The 16,226-nt window shown below is 43.8% G+C and overlaps 1 protein-coding gene across 2 annotated transcripts in view; it reads right to left on the bottom strand.

Annotated features, from left to right (window-relative positions):
- Positions 1 to 3,477, bottom strand: part of F13a1 (coagulation factor XIII A chain) — a 210,318-nt gene extending 206,841 nt beyond the window's left edge. For both annotated transcript variants that reach the window (XM_048348563.1, XM_048348565.1), the window contains exons 1-2: positions 3,404 to 3,477; positions 531 to 685 (exon numbers count right to left, since the gene is read on the bottom strand). In XM_048348563.1, the coding sequence (XP_048204520.1) occupies positions 531 to 660 (130 nt within the window). In that variant the 5' untranslated portion in view covers positions 661 to 685; positions 3,404 to 3,477. The remainder of the gene's footprint in view (positions 1 to 530; positions 686 to 3,403) is intronic.
- Between the last annotated feature and the right edge of the window lie 12,749 nt (positions 3,478 to 16,226).

The raw sequence follows: 16,226 nt of genomic DNA, 5'->3' as shown, positions 1-16,226 counted from the left end.
GAGGAGGAGAGGAGGAGGAGAGAGGAGGAGAGGAGAGGAGGAGGAGAAGAGGAGGAGGAGGAGAGGAGGAGGAGGAGAGGAGGAGGAGGAGGAGAGGAGGAGGAGAGGAGGAGGAGGAAGAGGAGGAGGAAGAGGAGGAGGAAGAGGAGGAGGAGGAGAGGAAGAGGAGAGGAGAAGGAGGAGAGGAGGAGGAGGAGGAGAGGAGAAGGAGAGGAGGAGGAGGAAGAGGAGGAGGAGGAGGAAGAGGAGAAGGAAGAGGAGGAGGAGGAGTAGAAGGAGGAGAGGAAGAGGAGGAGGAGGAGGAGGAGGAAGAGAGAAGGAGGAGAGGAGGAGAGGAGGAGGAAGAGGAGGAGGAGGAGGAGGAGAGGAGGAGGAGGAGAGGAGGAGGAGGAGGAGGAGGAGGAGGAGGAGGGAGGAGGAGTAGAGGAGGAGGAGGGGAGGAGGAGGAGGAGGAGGAGGAGGAGGAGGAGGAAGAGGAGGGGGAGGAGGAGGAGGAGGTTGTTAGCCTGTGTACAGTGGTGAGTTTCTACCTTCCAAGTTGACACCCCGGGGCACCAAGCCCACTAGCTCCTCAGTGGGGAGGTTGTCTTCCGCTGCATTCGAGTTGTTGAGTGGGATTGCTCTTCTGCCCCCAAAGGCAGTCCTGGTAGTGTCTGACATTGTTACCTTTTCAAGGTCCTTGGAGCTGTAGGAAAGGGAGAGGGAGATAGGGGAAAGGAATGGGAAATGAGTTCCACTTGAGACCAGGATTCAAAAACAGGGAAGCAAATATACCTGTGTTGGATAGTACTTGAGCAACACATTTTGAGTTCATATGAATAAAATCCAAGAAGTAGCATCATTGAGGATTCATGATGGAGTATTATTTCCCAAGGATCTCGGGTATACTTTGTGTTTGTCAAAACATATGGCAAGAAAAAGAAAGACTTTATCTGAAGACATTAAAATTTTCAGATGTTTAGAAAGCAGGATTCTCCTGTCCCTAACTGTTCTGAAGACAATACTTGTATAGAAAATATGCCATTTTATGAAACAATTCCCATCTCATGAAGATCAGTATGACCTAAATCTCTCTGAAGATTAATTCAAGGGGTATTTATTGAGGACCTGCTGTAGCCCAGGCTCTGATATAGGTACTTGGAATAGATACATGAGAGAACGAGGTGACATTTCTGCACAGGATTTATGGTAGAGGAGAAAGGATCCTGACATGAGTCCTAAGTAAATCCAGTTGATGTGAGAGATTCGAATTGCTTTGGAATTCATATCTGGTAAAGGGCATTATGGAGATGGAGAGAATTGGTGCATAAGATTGGGGCCCAGGCCTATAACTGACTGTTCTCTGGGCTACTTAGTCAGAGGTGCTATCCTTTGGCTATATCTGGAGTTTATGCAGGCACTGGACCAACCTCAACACCACCTCTTACCCTTGGTGCCCAGTAAATACTTTGTTGACCAACTGGCTAAATGAATGAGGACTTTGTTTCACCAACGTCATCTAGTTGTGACTTCCAGAGACTTAGTTGTTTTCAACCCAGGCATGCCCTCCAAGAAGAAAAAGAGGTACCATTGTAGAATCAGCTAGATTAGATGTTTCCAGAAACACATGATAGAACAAGACTGAAGACAAGAGGAGTCTTGGAAAGATATTAGCTGGTATTCATAAATATCTATACATAGTCAGGGTAAGCCAAGTCAGGGAGGGAGGAGAGGGAAACGATTTTAGTGAAGGAGGAGATGCAGGTAAACACAGTCTTTTGGTAGGAAGAAGCCAAAACGGCCTGCAGGACACCTAGGGTGGGCAGGATTTGGGGAAAATATAGCGTAGAGCTGCTAAGCAGCTTGTTGGGAGAGAGAGCAGGTGGAGAACTGGGGAGACTCAGAATCTAACCAGACAGAGAGACTGCAGCCATAGCTGAGTGAATGCAGATGGACAGACACTGCGCCTCTGGGTTGTTCTGGTGGAAGAGGAGCAGGACGGACTCAAGGTCAACTCCTGCCTTGGGAAAAAGAATGGGGTTCAGGAGGAGATGGGCTAGGAGGAGGCTGGGTTCTAAGACCCTGCCCCCACCCATTGTGTTTCCTACTCCCTGCAGTCTGCTTCCCTAAGGAAAAAGGACTTGTACTTTGGGGGAGCAACCCCACTCCCTCATTCCCATTTGATAGCCTTCACAAGCACTGCTTTCAGGGTAGCTTCATGGAGTCCTCAAGGGAAGTCCTCTTTAGAAGGGACCTGTCATCCTAGCTACTCAGGAAACGGAGATTGAGGATCACAGTACAAGGCCAGCCCAGGCAGAAAAGTCTATGAGCCTCTCCCTCTATTTAACTAGCAAAAAGCTGGAAGTGGAGGTGTGTCTGAAGTGGTAGAGCAAAAAAGCCAAGAGAAGGCCGGAGATCCTGAGTTCAAAAATAAATAAATTAAGCCTGGTGCCAGTGGCTCATGCCCATAATTCTAGCTACTCAGGAGGCTGAGATCTGCTGGGGTTTTTTTTGTGTGTTATTTTGCCAGTCTTGGGGCTTGCACTCAGGGCCCTGAGCACTGTCCCTGGCTTCTTTTTGCTCAAAGTTAGCACTCTGCCACTTGAGCCACAGTGCCACTTCTGGCCTTTTTCTATATATGTAGTGCTGAGGAATCAAACCCAGGGCTTCATGTGTACGAGGCAAGCACTCTTGCCACTAGGCCATCCCAGCCCCACTCAATATTTTTAATTCAAGGTTAGCACTCTACCACTTGAGCCACAGAGCTACTTCCAGCTTTTTTACTATATATGTAGTGCTGAGGAATCGAACCCAGGGTTTCATGTATATGAGGCAAGCACTTTACCACTAGGCCGTATTCCCAGCCTAAGGCTGGGATTTGAAGAACATTGTTCAAAGCCAGCCTGGGCAGGAAAGTCTGTGTGACTCTTATCTCCAATAAACTACTCAGAAAAGGCCAGAAGTGGAGCTGTGGCTCAAGTGGTAGAGCATTGGTCTTGAGCACAGATGTTCAGGGACAGATCCCAGGCCCTAAGTTCAAGCCCCATGACCAACAATGATAATAATAATAGTAGTAGTAGTAGTAGTAATAATAATAATAATAATAAATAATTCAAGAAAAAGAAGAGAAGTGAGCAGAAGAGCTGGAATTGAACATGCTGGAATTGAAAACTGGAAGTAGAGCTGTGGCTCAAGTGGTAGAGTACCAGCCTTGAGCACAAAAGCCAAGTGAGAGTGCCAGGTCCTGAGTTCAAGCCCCATTACTGGCACACACTGGTGCGCGCACACACACACACACACACACACACACACAAACACACCATTCCCAGTCCTAGAGCAGCCACCCAAGTGTCTACCAGGAAATGGAGGCACAGCAGGCAAGAAAGGGACAGGTCCAGGCACAGGGCTGTGGGCGCCGGCTTACCTGCCTGCACTGCTTGGGTGATGATGCTCCCTGTGAGCCTGGCTGCTAGCTGTGGGTAGCTGGGGCTTCCTCAAAAGGACACATGAAAAAGGACATGAAAGTTGGTTCAACTTAAATAACTTCCTAGCTGCTCCCACCCTCTTCTCTGTCCCATGAGCTCTTCTCCTCCCACTTCTTGACAGCTGGAAGCTGCAGAGGAGCTTCTAGGAGTAGCTCTTCTCCTCCCACTTCTTGACAGCTGGAAGCTGCAGAGGAGCTTCTAGGAGTTTCCGTTTACTTGGGCTGCCCTGCTCTCTTGTTTGGAAATACATTCCTTTCTCCCCTCCCACCCCACCTTTCCGGCTCCCAACTTCCTGTTCTTCCATCTCCCCACCACGCTACTCCCAAGTTCTGTCTCTTCTCTCCTCCCGTAGCTCCTGGAAGTGACAGGCGAATGGCCCTGAAGTGCCAGGTGGTGCCCTCCCTCCTCCTCTCCCTTGCCAGAGCGCTGGCAGGGACCTTCACAAAGCATGCTTTGCCACTCAGGTTGGCTGGTGTACGTGGCAGAAAGGAGGGTCTGACCTCTGGAAGATTGGTCACAAGATGGTTGTGAGCATGCACAAAGCTAGAGCAGTGTGTCCTTCTTGCGCAATTAAAGCCATCTTCTTGAATCATCCAGTGAGCCCCAACCATCGCCAAACCACAAAACTTCCTGTAGAACTTAGATGCCCATGGCAGCCCTAGGGAGCCATGAGTAAATGCTTGAAGAGTGCCACACAAATTAGAAAATAACACTTTGTTTTTCTCCCTGAAAACTACTTTGGTGTAGCTTCAAAAAGAAAATAAAACAGAGAAAAAGAAAATAACATTTTCTTCCTAAAATTTTCCATAATTTCATTTCAGAATCTTTGTGTCTCTACTCCTATTTCCAGTCCTGGCTGTTTCTTTTCAAATGTCTGCTCTTACCATTTCATCTACAAATTTCAGAGAGCAAAAGAGAGGAAGAGGAGGAAAGAGATAAAAACAAAGACAGACAGACAGAGAGAGAGAGAGAGAGAGAGAGAGAGAGAGAGAGAGAAGAGAGAAAGAGAAAGAGAAACTCTGGTTAGAAATGCTCTCGATTATTTCCTACCAAATCTATGAACTTAACTGCCCCTTTGCCTAATCTTTCCATTTTCTCCAAGAAGCTACCATGAAAACATCTCCCCTATGCACTGCATGTCCAAACCAAGTGCTCTAGGTCCCTTTGCCCTGTTCAGTGTCACCTGCTTGGCAAGGGCTTTTTTGTGTTACTTATCCAGTCTTCTCTCTCCAAACTCTTGTTCCCTCACAGCTGCTTCCTGCCAGCACTGACACAACTTCAAGTCAAGTTCTTCCATATTTTTAAAGCCTTCCTTCAACTTGGGTCCCCACAGCTATAACTTCTCCCTCCTCCCCTCTGTCACCCAGCTCCTGCCATCTGGCTTCTATATTGATCATTCTACTGAAACTGTAGGTCAAGGTCCTGTCTTAGTCCATTTTATTGTGATAAAAAATGCATGAGAGTGGAAAATTTACAAGGAAAATGATTTATTTAAGTCATGCTCCTGGAAGCTAGGAAGTATAGGTGGCCTCAATTTATTTAAAAAAAATAATACCACTCTTCTGGCAATTAACTCAGTCATGTGAGAACTACATTTGTCTCCTTCCACAATGCAATAATCTCCTAAAGGTTCCATTTCCTCTGGTACTGTAGCATGAGAACCAAATGTCATACAAGAGTTGAAAGGGACAAATGACATCCTCACCCTAGCAGGCTCTTGTTACTTGTTTTCAAGAAACAGGATGGGATTCAGTCCTCATGTACTTGATCTTTTGGAAGCACTGAAGTCTACTGCCTACTCGGTCCTTGAAGATCTTTCCCCGTGTTCTCAGGGATGCCACACACACTTGGCTATTGCCTCCAGGGTGGCGCACTGCCTTAGTCACCTCAGCAGTTCCAATCGTCTTCCATGCTCATCTGTATCCTGATACTTCCTAAATCTGCATCTCTAGCCATGCTCTTTTCCAGATCAATAGACTCCTCGAGGTAGCAGCCTGCTGGCTCTATTCACTTGGCATGATTCAGTTCTCTGTATCTGTGGATGTGATCCCTTCACATAATTGCCAAGCCAGATACATTAGTCTCAACATTTCCTTCTCCTCTCCCTCAATCCTGAAATACAACACTTTATTCAATATTTCCCATACTACCTCTTTAATTACTCTTGAACCAACCCACTTACTCCCATCTAATCCATTCTCTACAATGCAGTCACTCACCATGAGCTTTGTGGGGCTGAACCCAAAGCTCTTTTGTGACCATGTAACTTTGCTTTTAAGGTGAATTTCAAACATCAGTTGACAAGGCCCTGCATAAGCTCTACCCTGTGTCAATGCCCAGCCCTGTTAGGTCAAGAACAGGCCCTCCCCCTTCCTCTTTATGAAAGACATCAGGTAACCTCACCAGAAATTACCTGCCTGAAACCAGTGATCACCTGACTGTGAATCAGTAAAGGACCCTGGACTCTGAGGTCACTTACTCATCTGGTGAAGTTGCCTCCTCCACTGCACCAGTCACGCCGCCTTCAACAGTGAGAGGTTTCCCTGGCTCTGAGATCATTTCTGCATCTGCTGTGGTCCCGCCGCCTGCCTTTCCCTATAGAATCTACTCAACCAAAGTCCTGCCCTCTTCTTTTCCTCTCTTCCTCTCCCTCTTTTTTCCTTCTCTTCTCTCTCTGCATGCCTCCATCTCATGTAGGCTGACAGTTTGCTCTCCCTCCAATAAATTATTTTGTCTGAACCATGTGACAATCTGCTTTTGCCAAACCTTACAAGCCCCATCTCCTTCATGCTCTCTGGCCACTCTACCTCACTTCCCAGCCCCTCTTGAACCCTGTTCCAGCCACAGTGAATCTCTTATTTAGAAACCCACTGCACTTGCCTCTCCTCCTCTTGCCATAAGATTGTTTCCTGTTGACTCTCTATATAGTATATCCCACATTGCTCAGATGCTCTGTAAGATATTGCCTTGTTATAAGACTCCTCATGTTTCAAATTCACTTCCTGTTTCTTGGCTCTACCCTTACCAGACATCCAGGATAAGGACGCCCACCAGAGATCCCCAGAGGTAGGTGGCTGACCATTCAACACCCCAGAGCCCATGTTACGAAAACGGAGGACAATGGGAAAGGAATAGGCTAGACTCCATTGTCAAAAGGTGAGGACTGTTTATTGCCAGTGAGGGGGACAGACCTTCCCATAGGTTTGGAGGTTGTGCAAGGGACTGGATTTTGGGGTGGGCTTAGCAAGGAAGCAGAATTTTTTTTAAATGGTCTATGGCCTCTTGGGGTCCAGGGTGGTATCCATGGGCAGGCCCAAAGTGGAATTCTCTGCCTGGAGTGAGGTGCTGTGGTCCCCTGGGGGCCAAGGTTGGTATCCTTGGCCAGGCCCAGATTGGAATAACCTGCCTGCAGACAGGCATGTGGTCAAGTCTGTTAGTGTACACCTAGTATCTCTCTTGACCTGGGGGAATAAAGCATGAATCAATCCTTCATATTCTATCTTTAGATACATAAAAAGCTGGGCCAATAAGGAAGAGGTAAGTCCTTCATTCCCTTCTTTCTATAGTCTTTGTTGAGGCCAAAGTCCCTAGCAAAGGCGTCATTATATTTGATAGTTCTCCTACCACCATCAAGCCTGAGTAATGAGGCCTCCTAGATGCCCTCACCTTGTGGGTTTCTATTTTATTAGATGCCAACACAGATGCCAATGCCCTATCTGACTTGTGCATTTAGGGCAGGCTTATCACCCTCTAAGTACCAACACAGTACCACTTTTCATCGGAGACTCGGTGATGGCCAAGCAGACACTGATTAGCTTTCTCCTAACCATTCATCCAGTACTATTATAAATGCAATGCTTTTCCTTGTGCTTAAACAGAAGAGTCAGTGACATCAAGCCCACTGCACAAGGCTAAAAACCCTTTATCCAGAGAGTATTGCTTCATGTTCCCATGGCTTAGAGCTCGCTGTGCAGAAATTGTCACTTCTGTTGAAGCAACCTGTGTGCATAAACTGAGTTCCCCAAGGATGAATGGTGTCATTTGTATCTGAATGTCCTTGGCAGGGCACGGAGGAGGCACAGTGGAGGAATTTAAGGAATGGATCAAACTAGGAAGACAAAATCTACTTTAGATATTCTTTTTTTTATTTTTGTGTTATTTTTAATGTACTACGTGAAATTATTTCTTTTTTATTGTATTTTTCTTTTTTTCAAATTTTTATTATCAAACTGATGTACAGTACTTTAGATATTCTTTTACAGATGGAATTTAATACAAGAAATGCAACTTAGGGAAATTGGCTACAAAGGGGGTAGCAGAGACAAAGAGCCACACAGAGGAAAGTGAATCAGGTCCACAATTAGCAAAAAAACCAGTTACTATCAACAGAGCTCAAGGGTTGAGGTATGTGGCAGAACCTGGACCTCTGCACCAAGTCCCTGTCTGGCAGGAGCTTGAAGTTCAGTCCTTACCGTGTTGTAAAGTAACTTGATCCTTGAGATACAGAGAGCTACATTTTGAGAAGTTGAATTGGGAGTTATTGGAAAGCCAGTGGCTGCAGGTAGATTCCTGTCTCAAAGACCTACAGCCCAGACAGAGCTAGCACATAGCTTTTAAAGACAAAACCCACATGTTGGGGTGGAGACCAAGCCTTAACAGCCTTACCAAAAGTGTTATACATAGGCAGAGAAAACTGGATAAGAATACTTAAATCTAACAAAAGTGTTATACATGAAACAAAGCAGGCTAGATGAGGATAGCATATTCCTAATAAAAATGCCATCCATAGGCAGAGAAGACTATCCAGGGGAACAGTAAGGGGCAACAGGATCCCAATTATCTAGAGGAAGCATGAGCTTCCTGGAGCCCAACAACTCATGACATATTTGCAATCCAAGAGTGTCCTAGATAACCTCAAGAGTTCTCATAAAGTCCTCATCTTCTACTAACTTTTATCAAGATGCCAAGATGGTGTTACTTAGATCCGATATCCTTATTTCATTGGAAACAGTCTGTGGTTAAGAGAGAGGGAAGAATTACCCTTGATTGTCCCTTTCTTCTCAGCAACTGTCTCTCTACCCCCTCTCATTTGCTGAATTTAGCTAACAATCAAGAAAGGAGTGTGAACACAGCCCTACCTTCCTGTGTCAGTCTCTCCAAGACCACAATCAGGTTCTATGATTGGCTAGCAGGATACAGAAGACCCTTCTGTCCTCAGGGCAATGATTCATTACAACTGAAAGATCCAAATCACCAAATTACAAAAGCAGTGAGGCCCAGGGACAACATCCATAGGAAGTCAGGCAGGTGCTCCCAGGGCCTTCTCCCAGGCTCTGGGCCCAATGGATTATTGTGTCATGTTTATCACCCAGGGAAGTTCAAAAGACTCCTTGTCCAGGATTTTTACTGGAGGATGTATAAGCAAGCATCCTCCACAAAGCTTACTTTCAAATTCTAAACCTCCAGAAGAGAGGTAAGTGTTCAACCAGATGCACAGTTTTTGTAGTTTGGGCATGGTGATCCACTCTTATTAGTCAGGGAGAAGTTGGAAGGTTCCTGAACTCACAAATGCCAACAAGGGCCATCTTACTGGCCTGTCTGCAGCCAGTTCCAGGCTTCCTATTGCAACTCTTCTGAACTTTCCTTTCCTTCATTACTGAGTAAATAGAGAAGGCTGAGTAGGGGCTCTTGGATCCAACAGCCCCATATTGGCATAGGAACAGTGGAGAAATTGAAGTAACAGGCTTTCATTGTGTGTGGCTGGCCTCTCACTCTCCACAGAGGACACTGCTGTTGAGATCCCAACTATGGCCTGCAGCAAGAGGAAATTCCAGAGTGAATGTCACTAGAGTGAACTTCAGTTCTGACCCCACTTTCCTGACCTCATTGGATCAGGATGGGACTGCTGAAGAGATCAGTATCCCTCTGCCTATCTGGGCCCCAACCTACTTAACTCTTTTGCCAGCCAACTGGGCTTGGTCCCATGTCTTGTTGGCCAAAACCTGGAGAAATCTATGAGTTGCAGTTCATTGCCTACTCAAGGGGCAGGAGACAATTCTCTAAAATGCCACTTAAGGATCCTGGCTCCCATCAGAAATATGTAGCAACTTTTAGGAGTTATGAGCAAAAAGAAGATGCTGGGGAAGAGGAATATGAGTTCCTATTGCTCTGAACCTTTAACTCACAGCTGTCATTTCTATGATACAGATACTCTTTTCTCTAGAGGAATCACCATCTTTGTTCGACTTGGCAATACCCATGAAGCAGACTGTATTTGCTCAAGTGATGAATGTCCAAAAAAGTTTATTTGATTTACATGCAAAATTACATGTTACTAACAAACAAAGAATGCAGTTATGTCTGGATGCTACTGGTTTTTTCCAGGTCAACAAGACCTAGACTTTGTTGGCTATAAATGTGATTCCATGGGGAGGTTACAGGATATAAATAACAACTGGCCTTGTTCAAAGATGCCCAGTGTTCTGACAAGAAGGCTCAGCTCCCTAGGATGACCTTTCTCCTCCATTGCCCTTGACATCTTGAGAGTTGAAGGAAAACTTTCCACTCCAGAAGGAGGTGTCATGGCAGAGAGCATAGGAAGGGCCTGAGTGAAAGTTTACAGCCAGGGTCCAGCTGTACTGAGCAGGTGACAAGGGCAAGGAGCCTCCAGCATCTCTCTACCCACTCACATCCTTACAAACTCCTCTAGGAACTTCTTATGAGGGCTGATAATGACATTTAAAGCTCCAAGAAGGAGTTTATAAAGGGCCATTGCTGTTGCCACCAAAATAGGACTTGGGCACTCAAAGAAGAACATTTCTCTGACTTTCTTTGGTATACTTTTGCTCCCCTCATTGTTTTTCTTTCTTCTTTAGGAGAGATGTCAATCCATGCTAGTGACAGCTCCGGGTAGCAGAGATATATCACTGTTGCTTAGCTACTCTGGGCAGGGCCTTGTCTGGCCAGTGGCCTCTGATCATCCTTCCCACCATCCTGGGGGCAGTGACTACTGAACTGTCTGTTCTCGAGGCAGGCCATCCTCAAGGCTGTCTGGATAAAAGCCATTCTTCCCTTAGAAATAAAAGATTCAACTAACCAAGAAGTGGTGGCTTGCATCTACAATCCTAGCTGCTCAGGAGGCTGAGATCTGAGGATCATGGTTCAAAGCAAGCTCAGGGAGAAAATTTTGTGAGCTTCTTATCTCCAGTAAACTTCCAAAAAGTCAGAAGTTGACCCGTGGCTCAAGTGGTAGAGTACTAGCCTTATGCAAAAAAGCTCAAAGATAGCATGTAAGCTCAGAGTTCAAGTCCTAGAGCTGACACACCCACACATAAAAGAAAGATTCAACTAGTACATTCACACTCTCAAAGTGAATACTTTTGTCTTTTGAAATTTTTATTTCTAATTAAATAATGCATTCATCTTTTTTTTTTTTTTGCTGGTATTGGGACTTGAAATCAGAGCCTCGTGTTCTCACTTAGCTTTCTTGCTCTGGCTGATGCTCTATCACTTAAGCTACACCTCTAGTCTGACATTTTGCTGGTTAATTGGAGATAGAGTCTCAGGAATGTTTCTCTTCATGATGGGTTTGAACCCAGATCCTTAGATCTCAGAGTCCTGAGTAGATAGGACTATAGGAGTAAGCCACCAAAGTTTTCATTTTTATTTTTAATTGTAATTACATACTTGCAACATAACATTCAGCATCATGACTATTATTTTTACTTTATTATTTTATTGTAAAAATGATATACAGAGGGATTACAGCTAAAACAAACAAACAATAACTCCTGAATTTACTACAAATGTATTAATTAAAAGGAGTGACAAATAAAAACTCTGAGGGGCTGGGGATATGGCCTAGTGGCAAGAGTGCCTGCCTCGTATACATGAGGCCCTGGGTTCGATTCCCCAGCACCACATATACAGAAAACGGCCAGAAGTGGCGCTGTGGCTCAAGTGGCAGCAAAAAGGAAGCCAGGGACAGTGCTCAGGCCCTGAGTCCAAGGCCCAGGACTGGCCAAAAAACAAACAAAGAAACAAACAAAAAAAACTCTGAAACCTACTGGAGATAATGCTCACATCACCATGCCCATTGTGTTTGTGTGCACATGTGTGGTGGGAGCTTTGTGGTCCTCCCCAAAGCGACATAACAGCTGGAATTAAAAATCCAGGCCTTCTCATCTACTACCAATGTGACCTTGAGTTACTTAAGCTTATCTGTAAAAGAGTGGTCACAATGGTGTCTGCTACACAAATTATGAAGGGACATCCTGGATGAACCATACAACTTTTTCTAATGATAGTTTCAGCAGCATTGTCTCATTATCTGAGCAGTGACTAACCTGTCAATCATTTCAGATATCTTGGGGGAAGGGGAAGGTCATCTTTAGCATCTATTGTAGGAGTTTTCAGTCCAGAAGTCTTGGGAGCTTCATATGCAATTCATACTTGTCAAGGAGGTTAGATTTCTAATTGGTTGCTGTTGTACATACAAACATTCAAATGGTAAATTTCTAGCTTAAATGAATTAACTAAAACAACAACAACAACAAAGAAAAAAACCAAACAGTTTCCTTAAAGTTCCATAAGGATGCTGTCAGGAAGGAGGTGGAGAAGGACAGTAGATGAACTATGCCAAGTGAACAGACCAGCTGTCACACAGTGGCTGCTCTCCTTGGAAGCCCCCTGGACTGGGCTGCCTGGGCATCTCACCAAACTTTTCTAATGAGGCCCATGGCAGCAGTGGGGGGACCCGTTTGTGATTGGCACTCTTCCAAGGGCTCTGCTGATCCCTTCTCGCTGGGGAGGGAGCAGTAGCCCAGGCCTGTGGTGCTGTTCTCCAGAGAGCAAGGGCAGCGACCAACAGTGAAATTGGAAAATGGAGGAGGAGCATTCCCGCAAGGCTGGGCAGCACTGTAAGGGACATGATGTTCTTCAGGGTCTTCTCCACAGCAGAACTTGCGGATAATGATCTACGCATTTCTAAAACAAGCCAAAGGCCGTTGCATAATCACATATGTGGCATCAAGACAGCCAAGGAACTGGAGAAGTTCTCTATTCTTCCATACTCAGTCAGCAATTTCTGCACTGAAATTTCAGATGACTGAGCCAAAGCCCTTCCTGTGGATGTGTTATTTAGTATTTCATCTCTCTCTTCATGATACTAACAATGTCTGGTTAATAGCATCTGACAGGCTAACTATACCATATGGGCATATATCAAAATTAACTGCAAGACATTTTAACTTATAGAAAAATAGTTATTATGCTTAGATTAATAAATTCAGATACTGTGACTTACCAACAAGAATATCTCTTGTCTATTTTTTTAATAGCACAGATGCCCAAGAAATCATACTAAGGGAGTTGAATATCCATTCTATTTTGGTATTATATACATAATGGCCTAGAACCATTTCCCCTTAAAAAGTTCTCTAATCATCATGGCTTATTACATTCAATTATCCTTGATTACTAAATTCTTTCTTACTCATAAAGCCCATTAAAACTTCCTATGTCGGGGAATAGAACTAATAATGTTTTATAAGCTTAGCTCTGTGACATCAATGACATGGATCTATGTCCATATATTTTTCTATTATGTTTTCCCTCGTCAGCAACATCCTAAGACACTATCTTCTCCTTCTGTCTAGTTACATGGCTATATAGTACTTCTGGTATTCAGTGTGGCCTCCCACACAGGAGGACTCGGCTTTATCTGTTGGAATCCAGTGGTCATGACACTTGGCTAGATTTCAGCTGAAGGTGGTTTTTACAGAACCCCAAACCAACATTAAGAGATCTAGCCTTACTCCAGGAGCCCAGCTGACATGAGGAGGAACTTGTGGAGAGTTAGAGACCATGATACCACATAGAGAAAGAAAAGCCCATTTGTCCACATTATTCCTAAGCCTGACTTCAACAACCCCCTCACTGACTTGCTGGAATCAGTGAGCTGTTGGAAAGCCATTGTGGAAGTGGCTCCTCAAACCTCAGTCAAAAAGTTGTAGCTGATAGTACATTGAACAGAGAAAAATTTCTGGGCTGAGCCCTGACAAAGTCAGAGTTGTGAGCAATAAAATTAATTGGCTGTTCTTCTCAATTTCTTAAGTTTTGGGGAACTTTATTACACAGCAATAGACAGTCCAGTAAGTTAGTTAGTCCAGAAAGTATTTACTGAATGCATACTGGTGGATGGTGTGATGACTAAGACATGACATCTATTAAGGTTTTGGAATTTAATCAACAACTGTTTCCATGATTTCATAGATTTCAAATGTTTTATATTTGCTCCCATGACAAATACCTTTGAGTGGACTAAATCTGGCATACATGTACACAAATGTGTGTTAACTGATTAGTGAATTAAATTCAGTGAAATCCCTCAGGTAAGTGAGAACAAAAGGGGGTTGATTATCAAGAGTAGGAAGTGAGGGCTTCCAGTGGGTCATGTGTCTATGTGTCCAATGGGTTCTTTTTGTTGTTGTTGTTTTCTGCCTTAAATGGTCATCCCTCACTTTACATTTGGGATTTCAAGGTTGAGAGTCACATGAAAGGAGCACCAACTGAGTATTACAATGTTTTATTCATATATACAATACCCGGTAATTCATACATAGTAATTCTTGGGTGAAATATGCCCAATATTACACACACAAACAAAGACTGAGCAGTTTCAGTTCCAACTCCAGTACCCAGGGATTTTCTCTTTCCGGTGCTTCTTTGCAAAGGTTATTTCCTGCACAGCTTTTATGACTATCTGATCAAACTGATGTAAGGAGGTTGATTGGTTCCATAGATGGGGAGCCTCCAGACATGGAAGGCTGACTACACTTAAATAGCATGGAGATGAATGGCTTAGGTAAGAGAATAGAAACCTGAGGTCTTTTACTTAGATTATTACCATTGCTTTTCTGGTAATTTCACTTCTAATGGCAACCATACTTTATCTTGGTGTGTGTGTGTGTGTGTGTGTGTGTGTGTGTGTGTGTGTGTGTGTGTGTGTCCTGGGGCTTGAACTCAGAGCCTGGACATGGTCTCTGAGCTTCTTTTGCTCAAGGCTCTATCAGTTGAGTCACAGCTCTACAGCTTTTTGGTAGCTTATTGGAAATAAGAGTCTCATGGACTTTATTGCCCAGATTGGCTTCCAATGGAGATCCTCAGATGTATCCTTCTGAGTAGCTAAGATTACAGGCACAATCTTATACTTTAAATTAAGTTTGACTATAGAAAACATAGTTCTGCATTATAATCATAAGCTGGCATGTTCAATTGCAGTCCCTTTGTACAACTACTTAAAATAATAAAAATATAATTAACAAAAGAAAATACAGCTCTGATTTACTATGGAACATAATGCCTTATAGTTTCCTGATCCCATACACCTTATGCTGCTATTTAATTCTTACCATAACCATTTTCAAAATCTCCAGTACACAAAAGAAGAAACTGAACTTTCATGGTTTGGATCACAAATGTTCTCTAAAGGTTGGTATACTAAAGTTGGGTCCTCAGTCTGCGACAGCATTGAGAAATGTGGAAATTCTTTTTTTTTTTAATTTAAAGGTGATGTACAGAGGGTTACAGTTATGTAAGTAAGGAAGTGAGTGCATTTCTTGTCAATCAGTGTTACCCACTCCCTGGTTTTCTCCCACTTTCTCTCCCCCCTTAAGTCCCTCCCCTCAAGTTATAAAGTTCATTTTCTTTTTTTTTTTTCAATTTTTTATTATCAAACTGATGTACAGAGAGGTTACAGTCTCATACGTTAGGCATTGGATACATTTCTTGTACTGTTTGTTAGGACTACTAGAAGAAAGCTAGGTCACTGGGAAGTTCTTTTGAAGGGGCTATTGAGACTGTGCCCTTTCCTGTCTCTCTGTTTCCTGACTGCCATGAGGTAAGCAACTTTGCTCCACTGTGTGCTCCTCCCATGATGCTGTGCTCACTGCAGGCCAAAAGCCTCAGGGCCAGCATACTATGAATTGAAATCTCTGAAACCATGAGCCAAAATTATCCTTTCTACTTTTAACATTGTTTATCTCATGTATTTTGTCACAGCAATGGAAAGCTGACTAACACAGGAGGTTTGGAGAAGCAAAGTGATTTTCTCATATTCACATATCTACTACATTATAGATCTGGGGTATAACTGATGTTTTAAGAATCAAATTCAGATCCTCAGCTAAAATATATTTTCAACAAGATACCATCTCACCCTTACTAGAAATTTCCCATTCCATGTATGCTTAAGTCTCTCTTTGGAGCTGGCCTCATGTTGCTTTTAGGTGGCAGGTGAATCTATCTAGATCCTTTAAATAGTGACACAAGCCCAGGTATTTTTACATGTAACAAGTGGGAGACAAGGTGGAGGGGTGGCTAGACTGTACCTACTGGAGGTCAGGCTTATGGATGATGGCCACTGTTTAGTGGACTTTTAGACATATCAGGGATTCTGTTATGCCTTAGGCTGTTCAATGGGAAGCAAGAGATGTTGTCAGCCCCTTAGTGTATTAGTGAAATGGGGAATCAGTATTTATCATACATCCTGGGCTTCCCAAATTCTTAAGATTTCTAATCCAAAGAATACTTTCCAATGCCTTGGCCTTGTGGAATTTTGCTCATATCTTTTGAACAACTTACATACCCAAAGTATGTTAGAACCATCCATGTATTTAAAACACAATGGCCAACTATCATCCTAATTCCAACCCTCACTTCTCATCATGTCTTTTCTCATTTAAAAATGCCTTTCATCACGAA

The sequence above is a fragment of the Perognathus longimembris genome, chromosome 6 (genome assembly GCF_023159225.1).
Source record: "Perognathus longimembris pacificus isolate PPM17 chromosome 6, ASM2315922v1, whole genome shotgun sequence".
Taxonomy (NCBI): domain Eukaryota; kingdom Metazoa; phylum Chordata; class Mammalia; order Rodentia; family Heteromyidae; genus Perognathus; species Perognathus longimembris.
Note: the sequence above shows the minus strand (reverse complement) of the source record. Positions and strands in the feature narration are given on the sequence as shown.